This window comes from Montipora capricornis, chromosome 14, assembly GCF_036669925.1.
Source record: "Montipora capricornis isolate CH-2021 chromosome 14, ASM3666992v2, whole genome shotgun sequence".
NCBI classification, from domain to species: domain Eukaryota; kingdom Metazoa; phylum Cnidaria; class Anthozoa; order Scleractinia; family Acroporidae; genus Montipora; species Montipora capricornis.
The window spans coordinates 30,814,714-30,827,706 of record NC_090896.1 but is presented as its reverse complement, the minus strand read 5'-3'; the positions used below and the strand labels follow the sequence as shown (position 1 = coordinate 30,827,706).

Genomic DNA, 12,993 nt, shown 5'->3' with positions numbered 1-12,993 from the left:
CGCACCACTTCTTCAACCAATTGGGGGGCAAAACCGAAACTAATCACAACACGAATTGTTCAGCACTTTTTTTGCACGAGTTTCATGCAGTTACTTATAACTCTGACGAGGGTTGCTCAAAGCATGGACAGCACTAACCAGCATTATAGACCATGGAAACCTATTGGTTTTGATACCCTTAACCAACGGTTAGCGCTAACCAGGCTTCGGGCAACCGGCCCTTGATTTCCACGATTCATCGCGCTGTTTCTTTTCCGCCTTTTGTCAACGGTCAGAGTATTTAGTTTAGTAAAATCTCTTGAATCAACAAGAAGGGCACAGTAAGTGGTAACTAAGGTTTATTCGATTAACAAAATGTTTCACAGCATGGCCAATTTCACTCCAACCACTCCTCTCAAATAACGAGAGATCAAAGCAAACAATAATTCTTTCTTTTCTCCGCAGGTTGCTTAAGTGTGTAAACATGCCTATAATTAGGCGCAACATCACATGGGAGGCTCATCTTCTTATCAGCCTCAGAGGAATACCCAAGGGTATGGGGTGGGTCCATTTTAAGTTGATTTTGTTATCACGTAACCAACTTCAAATAGCTTTTACATTTCGTTTTTCTCTGCCCAACTTAAGTGGAGAGGATGGCGGTGTGCAAAAACCCCTGGGAACCCTCCCCGAGTACACCCACGATCTCAAGAAAGGAACAAAATTGAATCACTGACACAAGAATCTAGGCTAATCAATAACTGCAAAGTTGTATCTTTAAGGCTGATAATTTAATTAAACAATGAGTCTCCCCTAAACCCTGTACGGATGTGGCCATGGGAACTACTACTTGGAAATTAAGTTCCTGCAAATACTAAGTGGGCAAGGACAGAAAAAAATCATGGCACGGTTGGCAGCTGGTTTCTGTATCATACAAGCTGACAGTCATGGTGATCAATAAGAAAAGAGGCTCTGGCATCAACTCAGACAGCCTTCACTCGTTTCCATCATCTTCCTCCCCTTCCTGATTTGAAGTCCAAAGCTGTTTAAGAAAAATGAATAGTATTAGCATAAGATAAGACTGCTTATCACATGGCAAGCAATTATCAGGCTAAATGGAGCACTCTGGTTGGCTGGTTTTACAGTACGGGCCATTACCATGGAAACAGTTTTTTTTTTTCTTTTTAAAGAAAGCGTAATTTATTTTTTTCATCACAACAGCACAATTATATCAAGCGGAATTTAGTTTTGAACGACGAAGATGACGAACAATCAATCATCCACGAAAGCGGAGAGGTGTCCGATCGCTCAAAGAAACGATGCCTTATAATAAACTTGCTCAACTAACTTGCTGGGGACCGTACTGGGGAATATTTGCCCTCGATTCGAATTGCCAGGACCTCAGGCCAATACTCTCCAGGGTGGTCTTCGCGCTCGCTTCGTAAGAGGTTAAGTACTAGGATCGTGTTTGATCATCCCAGAGAGACATACATGTTCAAAACAGCTGCATTTTGAGATTCAGGGTACTTTGCATACACGTCATGGTGTGTTATTTATTTTTTTCTTTTATTATATATATTTTCACACAAGTAAAGATAAATTACAAGAGTAGAGCCAAAGCCAGGGGCTTTAAATGGCCTAATGGTCAGCAAAGAAAGAGAAAATAAACTACTCGAATAATGGCAAGAATTAAGAAAGGCAAAACACACACACACAAACACAACATTCAAATTGACCAAAAGAGAAGTTGAAGAAATTTTAAGTGATCACTGTCCTAGTCAAAGTCAAGCTTAAGAGACTTACAGAATGAAACCTGACACTCTTTTTTAAAATTATTAATTGTGAGGGTGTTTCGAACAGTAAAAGGAATGTCATTCCAAATATTGGGTGCTTCATAACAGTTAGCAAATTGGTATCTTAGAAAGGATTTAAGTAAGCGAAAGCGAGAACGACTCTCGATTATGGTAATCACAATTAAAGTGGAGAAGAGAAGACAGAGGAGGAGGTAAGAGGTTATTGAAATGTGAAAAAGAAAAGCAACGGAAGAGACTTGAAACTTGTAAACAGAACGTTGGGGAAGAACAGGTAGTTTAGAGACGAAAGTGTTAGACTGAGTACGAAGAGGCGAGAAAGTAATAATGTGAATAGCTTTCTTTTGTAATCTATAAAGTGGTTCAAGGTAAGAGAAATAGGTAGAGCCCCAGATAAAAAAGCGGTAGCTAATATATGGTAAGAAAAAGGAATTAAAAGAGAATTGTATAAGGCTTTTAGAATATGTGAGGGTAAGCCATGTCTTGACTTGCTAAGAACACCTACAACCTCACAGAAACTTTACCACAGATGGCAGTGATATGTGGTTTTCATAAATAGTGATTCCTAGAAATTTGCTTCCTGTACACGAGATATAGTGATATTGTCAAAATGAGAGAGAACCTTTTTACGATGTGGATGAAAAAGGATAAATTTAGATTTGTCAGGATGGACAATGAGCTCATTAGCACGAAACCACGAAGAAACTAGAAGAAGTGCTCGGTTAACAATATTAGAGTAGGCAAATCTTTAGGCAAAGAAAACTATTTGTATTGATCATCAGAAAAGAGAATAAATGCAAGATACTTAGAGGAGAGAAAAAGATCATTAACATATAATGTAGGTAAAGAAAAGAAGAGGACCAAGAACTGAACCTTGCACGGGGAACCCCACATACAACTTTACTGTTTGCAGAAATTTGATCATTGATCATTACATATTGTTGTCTATTAGTTAGATAACTTGCAAGCCAAGCTAAGGGAACACCAGGGATACTGTAATAATTAAGTTTACCAATAAGGATCTCATGGTAAACAGTGTCATCGAAACCTTCATAAATGTTGTCAACAACTTCAAGAATAGCCATGGAAGTAGAATGAAGTGGTCTAAAACCATATTGATGATGATTAAGAATATCAAAGTTAGTGAGAAACCCAGACAGTCTAAAAGTTGTATATTGACTTGTCTATTGGATAAGGGTTTAATAGAAATTGTTTCTACAGAGAGTACTGCACGAAGCACGAAGACCGTCAGAGAACCAACGTTGAGTGTCTTGAGGAGAGAAGGCAGACAGGTCGAAGAAGACTATTAATTAACCCTTTGGCATCCAAACTGGCCGAAACCGGCCAGACTTAGTATTTTACTCTGTCTAACGCCAGACGATTTTACTCGTCAATGGGGAACCCCTGGGCGTCAATGGAGTAAATATGTCATAAGATGTATTGACAGAATCAGAAGAATATACTGAGGACCAATAAATCACTTCCAGTTTAGACCTAAATCCTGAGATTGTTCAGGAGTTAATAATATTACACGCGCAATGTCTTGTTTGTCCAGATGACTTATCTACAATTAATTTTAACTGGGTGACTTGGAAGACAGGAAGATGGTCAGATAAGTCTGTCAATATATAGAATGCCACTACTGATATTGAGCTCGAGATTATTTTTAAAGATATTATCAACAAGAGTTGCGGAAGAAGAAGTTACATGAGTTGGTATATAGAGATCAGAGGATTGAGACTGTTTGAAATCGGAAGAGAGTGACAGTAAAATATCAATAATAAATAATGAGTATTTAATTTAAATTTACTGTTGAGGATGTTAATGTTGAAATCACCCCTTACGGTAACAGAGCAAATTTTCAAAGCTAATGTTTGATAAAACAGTCAATAGATTTGTTGAAATCAGTTGCGGAAGTATCAGGAGAGTGATAAAAGCAACCAATAATGCTGTTTTTACCTTGAGGTTGGGCAATTTCTATAAAAACTAACTAGTATAGCAAGGTATTAGTTGACTGAAGATCACTACGAAGTTTAAACTTAGGTCAGATTGAATGTAAAGACCAACACCTCCACCTGATTTACATAAAATAGTTGCCAGGCAACTTAAACGAGTCAGCATTCAAAATACTTAGCCAAGTTTCAGAAACGGTAAGCACAGAAAACCAGGCATTTTGAGATGAAAGATATTCTGACAGGTTGTCATTAAGTGCTTAGGGAGGCTACGAATATTAATGTAAAATGTAGAGAGTACATCAGGAAGAGGAAAATATTTTTTGTTAAATTCCGTGGTATTTAAGTATATGTTATGCAATTCGAAGGTAACTGTGAATTTGGGGTGAAAACGTTAAGGGCAGGGTTAGAGTTCATTAAAAGATGAGATGTCTCTGGATCGTCAAGGAAAGAATTTAAAACTATTTAGTTAAGACTGTAATTCACGATCACAAGTAACTTCTAAATTAAAGTCAAACAAAGCAAAAATGAAATCAGTAACACCATCGAAATGGTTACATGGAAAAATAGAAGCAAGACGCGCTGAGTAGTACCATTCATCCATAAAATCAGGGAGAGCAGAATATTCATCATTAGTAAAAAGAGTACACTTAAGATGAGTCCAGTTCTCGCAGATATCACAAAAGATTGCTTTGTGGTTACAGTGTGGTACTATAATGTTTTGGTGAACAATCAGTCCAACAACCAGGGGCCCGTCGCTTGAAGCCTGGTTAGCACTAACCATTGGTTGAGAGGTAGCAAAACCTGTAGGTTTCTATGGTATTTCCAGTCAAGCTATGTCACGCATCACATAACCAATATCCACAAGACTGAAATGAACATTCAAATTCCTCTTTGGAGCTTCTGAGATTTGAATGGAATCTTGAAGATTTTTCTGAAATTTGCCAGGAAAAATGCACAACAGGCACACAGATTTGAATACTCAGTTCAAATTTTAAAACACCTGGTCACGCATGACATAGCTTGACTGTAATGCTGGTTAGCACTAACCATGATTCGAGCAACCCGGGCCAGGGTGCTTACACCATTCCCTAGCAACCAACACAGCACTTAAAAATTCCAGATACATGTACAACAGTCACGACCACAATCTGAAAAATGACATCACACTGTTGAAACGACAGTCAATAAGAGTTCTTCTCAGTACTAAACTCACTCCGACAACACAATCCCTCCTCTGCATGGACTGCACAACATGACTTAAGCTTAACCATGAACAACGAGTAAACAGGAAAGATGAGATCATTAAGCATAAAAAAGCCAGAGCAAAATTGCCTAGAACTGGATTTCTTGAAAACGAGATCATTAGCCATGCAAAAGAGCAATAAACTTAAGGTGGCACATCTTTTGATCTTCACACAATCTTGCTTTGGCACACCTACTGGAAAAAATTGTTTTCCCTGGCATGCCGTGTTTCTGGAACACAAGGAGAATGGAAGGGAAAGAAATAGAGAAAATCCAGGCCATGTGGAAATCTGAGGCACTAACAAATGTTCTCATTTTCAAGTATGAAATTGAAAGAAGTGATCCTTGCACTAAACTGGACAATTTAAGCAACTGTCTCAAGTGTCTTCAACAGGATTTGAACCCATGACCTCTACATATGCCAGTTCAGTGATCTACCAACTGAGCCGTGAAGCCACTCCAAGGTTTTTCATATTAAATGCAAAGCATTATGATTAGGTACATGTTTTGCATCATTTTGGCAAACAAAACAGACGCAATATTCATCTCATCCAAGTTGACTCCCTGAATGTTATCCTTATTATCAGCTTGGGGCATAAATGTGTGTCTGCCAAATACCATCTACCGGTAGATAAATTCGACTACTGCTAATGCCAAACAAAATTGCCACTTACAGTCAAGTTGTCTCGCAACAGCTGCATTATAAGAGTGCTATCTTTGTAGCTATCCTCTTGTAATTTATCAAGATCTGCAATGGAGTCATCAAAAGCCTGAAGAAATACAACGGCAATCATAGCGTCAAAAACACTACAACTGATTTAATAACATACATGAAAAAATTACTCAATTCTGATTGGGTGAGAGCAGTGCAGTTCAAGTGTAAAAAAGTGTAATACCAGTGCAAATTACACATCAAAACTCTGGGTTATGATTGGCTAATAAACAATAGGGTTTAGTCAGAACCAATCAAATCTTTTGTTTTCAAATCAAGCGCACGCCCTGGATGGCGCAATTTATGGCACAATTTTTCCCTGATTGTGTGATATGCATGTGTTTCTTCTGCTGAACCATGTCGAATTTTTTCATGTATATTATTAATAAGTAATCATACGATTTTTCTTGAGCAATTTGGAATAAAGAAGCACTTGTAAAGTTTTTCAAAGACTACAAATTGCACTCACCCTTTAGGCTCATGCAATTTTGGTCATCTTTGAAAAAATTAACTTGTGCTTATTTATTCCAAATTGCACTCAAAATCATGTGATTACCTACACAAACACTACAAGTGATTAAATTTTATCTCTAGCTGTGGTACAGTTTATATAATATTTTGCCACACCATAATAAACATACACCCCAGCTGGCAGGAGGAAACCAGTTATGGACAGAGTGTGATATACTCAAACTGTGGTTATGCACAGTTTGGTTGTTAATCATGCCAGTGATAAGAACAGGCAAAGAAACCAGACTGTCAGGAAGTCAACACAATGTACCTATGGCTGGGCCAGGTTATGCACATCATGGGTAGAAATAATAAGAAAGGGACCGCATACTATACCTCTTTCGCCAATTTACAAGCCTTGTCTGGGTTATTCTTGATTTCATAATAGAAAACAGAAAAGTTAAGCGCCAGCCCCAGACGAATTGGATGTGTGGGAACTAGCTTGGTCTTGCTAAAGTCTAATGCTTTCTCATATTCTTCTTCAGATTGTCTCTGCACTTCTGTAAAACACAAATTAGTACCATACATATCAGAGAAAAGGGAATAATTAAGAAACACAGTACATGTTTTCTATTTCTTAAATAGTACTAAAAAAGAGTACCTCCTTTTTCAACATGCCTAGGGCAACTTGTTTCATCTGAGTGTTATAAATCAACAGACTTTGAATATCCATTATCACTATTTCAGAACAGTGAAAATCTAACAGAAATGCTCGTAGGCGACATATTTCTTTTAAAGACAACCCAGGAGTCCAGACACAGAATTCACAACTGCAACTACCTGCATTCACTGACTAATCCTTATTTCCCCTAACCACTGCACCACCAGGCTGCCAGTTACACAAACCAGAGGTTTCATAATATCAATAATGTATTATCATACCCTCACAAGTAGACCCATAACTAAACTCACTGAGAAACGATTATTATTTTAGAAATTTAACAGAAAAAGCCAGTTGCCAAATTTGATACAAAGCCAAACCAGTTTAAATTCAGAGCTTAGGCCTCACAAGTGCTGTGGAATAGTGGTCACATACAAGGCGGCAACAAATATGTAATATTAAAAATAGAAAAATGTTGTTGTTGTGTGGTATAATGAAGTAATGGTGGTCCTACATGTACAGTATAAGGCAAAGTACATGTTCAAATGCACTCTAAAAGACACGACACTTTTTTCACATTTTGCTTTGTTCTAACAAGTCAAGGGCCTCACAAAATGTATTATATCATGTTAATATGCATGTATCATGATTTATTATTATACATAACAAGATTTTACGTGCCAAAAAGCATTGAGGTAAAAATAGTCTTTTCACGCTACAGAGGCCAGCTGATTGGTAATAGTGAAAAACGATGTATCATTGGCTATATCATTATTAAATTTTTCACTAGTGAACAAAACCATGTCACTCGCTCGAAGCTCCCTGTGACTGACAAATAGCACATTGCTAAGAGCTTAGGCACATTTTTCTTTCGAAAGATGGCTTCAAAACAGATTAACCCTTTTCAGAGCCTACATTCATCAGTAGAAGAGTTCATAGGCAGACAGGGAAATGAAAACACCAAGAAAAAGATCAAACACGATTTTGCTCTGTTCTATGAATTTCTTGTTTTGAAAGGCGAGAAGAGACAAATGGACAAATTGACTTCTCAAGAGCTGAACAAGTTTCTCAGCGAGTTCCTTATAATGGTTCGCAAAGAAGACAACAAGGAATACAAGGCTAATTCCTTAATTAAGGGAATTCTTCACTAGCTTAGAGCGTCATTTGAAGAAAAAAACTTTGCCTTTAATGGCATTTTTGCTAGATAATTTAGATGTAAGGTATTTTACAAGGAAGCCATTTCTGTGCAACTCTCGAACTGTGAGGCGGCTTGACTGAGTGTTGTTTTCCTTTGAAACGATGCAAAGCCTCAGAATTTAGCTTGTCATAGCCTGTCACTTGTCATTTCGTTTATCCAATCAAATAAAGGACATTTGAATGGTTTCATCTACCGTATTTACCCGTGTATAAGTCGATCCCATTTATAAGTCGACCCCCCATTTTTGATGGCAAAAAACGCAATTTCTTAATTTCTTTGTTAACTGTTGATGGGACACTAATCTTGTATTCTTCGATTTCTGGAAATGTGGATACACAAAAAAATCAGGGCCTCAGGTGCTTAATAGTTTTGTTGTTCAACAGCTTTTGTATATGTGGGCATTTTGTCCTTGAGTTTCGAAAAAGTTCTCAGAAAATCGAACATGTAAACCTCCAACTCACCTGTTTCGTTGTTCAAGGATAAAGGGCTTTAGAGGATAAGCACAATGCAACATCACAGAAGCAGGAGTCAATCTTTGAAAATAACTTGCGAACGATGCGAAAATGTGCAAGGTTTTATTGGTCCTTGATTTATAATTTCTCAAATGACAAACAAAACAAAACAAAACTCATAAACCAAACAATACGAAGTTTGCAAAAGCATTTAAATCTGCCAGGTTTGTATAAAGAATAAAAAACATTCATTAGGTACCAACCAGCATTTTCACGCAACACGAGTGATGATGCTTGCACGCAAACACGAGGTATTGCGCCAGGTTACTAAGCCTTTGAACGATCGCGTTTTATTCGAAGAAACAGAAATGACTTTAGACCTTTCCGCCTTTGGAAAACGAAAATTTCTAGTGTCTATTTCATATTTGTGCTTGTGAGTATCTTCAACATTTAGAGCTGGACAAATCCTTTTTTATTTCAACTGGAATTGCTTACAATCGTTTTGAAGTCTTTTGTCATTCATTTTGAAGTCTTTTACGTCGGCTTTTGTCCACTGCCTTCGTTATGCCGAAGACAACGTTAACATTATTATGTTAATTTTGAATAAATTTTAATTACTTAGCTGGAACTTGGCTCAAAATCTTTGACCCGTGTATAAGTCGAGGGGAATTTTTGGAGCTTCTTTTGAGGCCATAAAAGGTCGACTTATACACGGGAAAATACGGTATGTTGTTTTTGCCATTTGTACACGCCTTATTATGCAATCGATACGATTCTCCATTGATGCAGGAAGCCAAAATACTAGAAAATGGCATAATAGTGGAATAATACTCAACTCGCAAAATAGCCTCACATATTATAATTACGTTAAACCATTCATTAAGGTGTATATATTCAAAGCCAGTCTTTCACAGCCACATTTGAAATCCTTAACCCATTGAATCCAGGGAGTGAGACTTGAGAGATTTTACTGTCCAATGCCAGACAATTTTACTTGTCAACTTAGGGCATCCTGGGCATTTGAGGTGTCAATGCGTTAAGACCCACCTACAAATGCCATTTTTGCCACAGAAACTTAATGCAAATTTGGTTACAGCAAAGTTCCATGAAGTTACAAGCAGATTTGAAACCCTTACAATGTCCTGATTAAAGTTGCACTGAAATGGCACCCAGGTGCATATGCAATTTTTTTAATAATTGCAACATTATTGGGACAAAAATTGCAATGACAGGGATCCATATTCATTTTCTATCAAAGTCGTCAGCTGGGCTACTATGTCTTATGATATAATTGCCTGGACAAATTTTGGGTTGCCTGAGCAAAAATGCGGAAGTGTATAAAATGGTCGATAAAATGACTTCTACAATGTAACTTGAGCATTTGCGTTTTATTTTACACTGTCGTCAGAAATCACGACTTTTGACTCTGGAGTATGATGTTATTTGCACCGTGGGAACCCGATTTACAGTGGTCCATATCTGCCACGGTGAAACGTACTTGAATGTAGCTTACAAATTTACGATTCAAAGACCCAAAGTTTCGACGCTCCTGTTTAGTGACTTCCTTTATATGCTACCAAGATTTTCTGTTTTTCCCATTCGTAAGCAGCAGGTTCTGCTCCACTTGTTTTCCTTTTTGCCGGAGGTGGCAAAACACCTTGTACCTAGCACCACATTATCAGATGTGATCACAAGTCACCCTTCGCTCTTTGCTAAACAACTTGCTGACAACCATGCCAGCGGTGAGATACATGAAAAGTGAGCCTGCAGTCGTTTCATGGAAAATATTGCGTGGTCAAACATGGTCCCCAAACTTGACATTTCATTGCAGAGGAAAGCTGCATGTTTATTCCTTATTTTCTGGAAGTGTCCATTGAATGAAAAGCAATCAGAACGAAAGTACATTCTATATTATAACAACTGATGGCATTCATGGAAAGACATTTATTAAAAACTTCACTCATCCAACGGACGACCTTTGGAGTTATTATACTTGTCCAGGTGGGTTTTTAGTTGTCTGGGACAACCGGACGACTGCGAACGTGGATCCCTGCAATGACTTGTTACATTCAGAACAAAAATGTACTTTCTGCACTGGTATCGATAACAATAACAATAACACAAAAATCAATAATGCTACAGCAGTACTACTGTACAAAAAAACAAATGCTTGCTGAAAAAGGAACCAAAGGAGTGAAGAGTAGGCTGGCTTTCGGTTAATTTTTGTGTACAGCAAAAGTTTTCAAATCAGCATTACCAACCTTTCCTATCTCCGTCTTCGGCAGCAACCTCAGCTTTGTATCTGAAGTAGTCACCCTTCATTTTATGATAGAAGATTATTGCCTCGTAGTCAGCCGCTGGGTCATCTGCGACCGAGTATTCCTTAATTAGGTTCTCGAGGAGATCCTAGGAAAATGAGAAATAAGCTTAGATACAACCAGAAACCCATAAGGGTTGAAACGTGTAACGGTCCCTTGTGTGCTGGGAAACAAGCTTCTAAATATTCAATTTGCTAAGTACCATATTTGGAACAACAAGAGCGAGGGGTTTCCAAATATGGTACTTAGCACTGAAACATTCAACCAATCAGTTCGCACTGAATATTCGGAAGCTGTGAACGCGCGTTACACGTTTCAACCCTTATGGGTTTCTGATACAACTACATCTATGATTTATAAATATCGTCGCAAGGTAGACACATGTCAGAGAGGGGTGGGGGGGGGGGGAAATCGCATACGAAAGGGGTGGGAGACTCATCCTCTCACTTAGGGGTGTGGATTTCAGAGTTTGGTCTCTTTTAGGAGTCAAAAAGCCACACCCATGATTAGACATCACCAAAGCAACTGGCTTGGATCAAATTCCAATAAAATCCTCAACTTGGCTCCTCCAGTTATCCAAGACAATTAACTGATCTGTTTGAACCGTTCCCTTAAAAGTTGAGAATAACCCGATGACTATATAAATAAATATACTATATAAATTCATTATCATTACCATCATTAGAAGTTTGCAAAGGTTTCTCCTGTGTTCAAAGCAGGTGAACATAATGATTCAAATAATTACATGTATTATAGACCAATATCAGTTTTATCAACTACATCTAGGGTCTTTGAAGCTAGTCTATGAGCAAATCTAACAGTACTTAATCAATAATAATCCAGCTTTAGATCTCTCCATTCAACAGTAACCACCCTTTTTTATCTGACGAATCAGTGGTGTTTTAATTAATATAGTCAGGGAACTTTTATTAGTGGAGTTCTATTTTTGGATCTTAGGGCGCTTTCCATTTAACAGAACTGACCGGCCAGACTGGGCATTTGGAAGGAATAACTTTACAACACATTTGAATTAACACACTTCGACGATCATATATACTCTTCCAGAAGAATATGAGGGAATATCATGCAAGTGCTCCCTCAAATGGTTGCATTTTCTTTGGAAAGTGATGGGTCTGGCCGGCCAGTTCTGGCAAAAGGAAAGCGCCCTTAAACTTTGACAGAGTAGACCATCAGCTTTTATTAACAAAACTCGAGTATAATGGAGTCTGTGTTAAATTTGCCAAATGGAATGCTTCAATTCCTACTTGTCAAACAGATATCAGATCATATATGTAAACAGAGCCAGTCTAAAATGTGTAGTCCCCCAAGGTTCAACTTTAAGGCCACTCTTGTTTTTAACACTTTGACACCTAAAGCAGCCTAAACTGGCCAGACTTAGCATTTTACTCTGTCTAATGCCAGACGATTTTACTCGTCAATGGGGAACCCCCAGGAGTCAATGGGTTAATCACTCACTGAAATGTCCCCATTAACCCTTAGACGCCTAAACTGGCCATAATCATACACAAGGCTACCAAAGTTAGGCGAATGTCAACACCAATAATTGAACTGTGTTACGCATGCCGTTGAGTTAGAGACCTTTCATACACTAGAGGCTTACCTGTGGGCTTTTGCGCGGGTAAGTAATCTGCCAATTTTAGTTGTTGAACTTGTACAACAGCCTTGTTTCTGATTGTGAAAACTTACCTATTTACTCCTGTATAGACTTTATGACCTAAAAATCAGCCCCAAAAATTGCCCTTGACTTACACTCGAGTCATACAGATAGAGCTGGTTTGGTGGCTGTAGAACTATCAGGTAATTAGCATAACAATTGCCTATGAAAGTCTGCACCAAAACAAACTTTACAAATAAGTTCCGATTGTGTTTGTGTTTGATGAGCTCATCTGGGCATCATGTTGTCAAAATGGAACATTTCAGGTAAAAAAAAATGTAAGTGGGTTAATGGGGACATAGTTTTTGAGTGAGTGATTAAATACAAACCTCTGGACATGCCTTTTACATTGTAGACTATGGTCGTATCTGTAACTTTGATTGGGTATTTTATGGTAGTGTGGACTGATGTTTGTTTCCCGTCATTGAACGATCTCAGTAGCTTAGTAACCTGGCAAACGTTTTTCAAGATGGCGGGCTATTTATCAAGCCACAATTATTGTGAAAGTCTTTGGTGTTCTTTTCATCTACCAAATCTCCTTTC

At 38.0% G+C, this 12,993-nt stretch overlaps 1 protein-coding gene across 1 annotated transcript in view; it reads right to left on the bottom strand.

The window, feature by feature from the left end:
* Positions 1–321: 321 nt before the first annotated feature.
* The window catches only part of LOC138031230 (14-3-3-like protein 1), a 13,527-nt gene continuing 855 nt past the window's right edge, over positions 322–12,993 (bottom strand). The window contains exons 2-5 of the mRNA XM_068878908.1: positions 10,719–10,863; positions 6,543–6,706; positions 5,659–5,754; positions 322–1,018 (exon numbers count right to left, since the gene is read on the bottom strand). Of these exons, the coding sequence (XP_068735009.1) occupies positions 971–1,018; positions 5,659–5,754; positions 6,543–6,706; positions 10,719–10,863 (453 nt within the window). The 3' untranslated portion in view covers positions 322–970. The remainder of the gene's footprint in view (positions 1,019–5,658; positions 5,755–6,542; positions 6,707–10,718; positions 10,864–12,993) is intronic.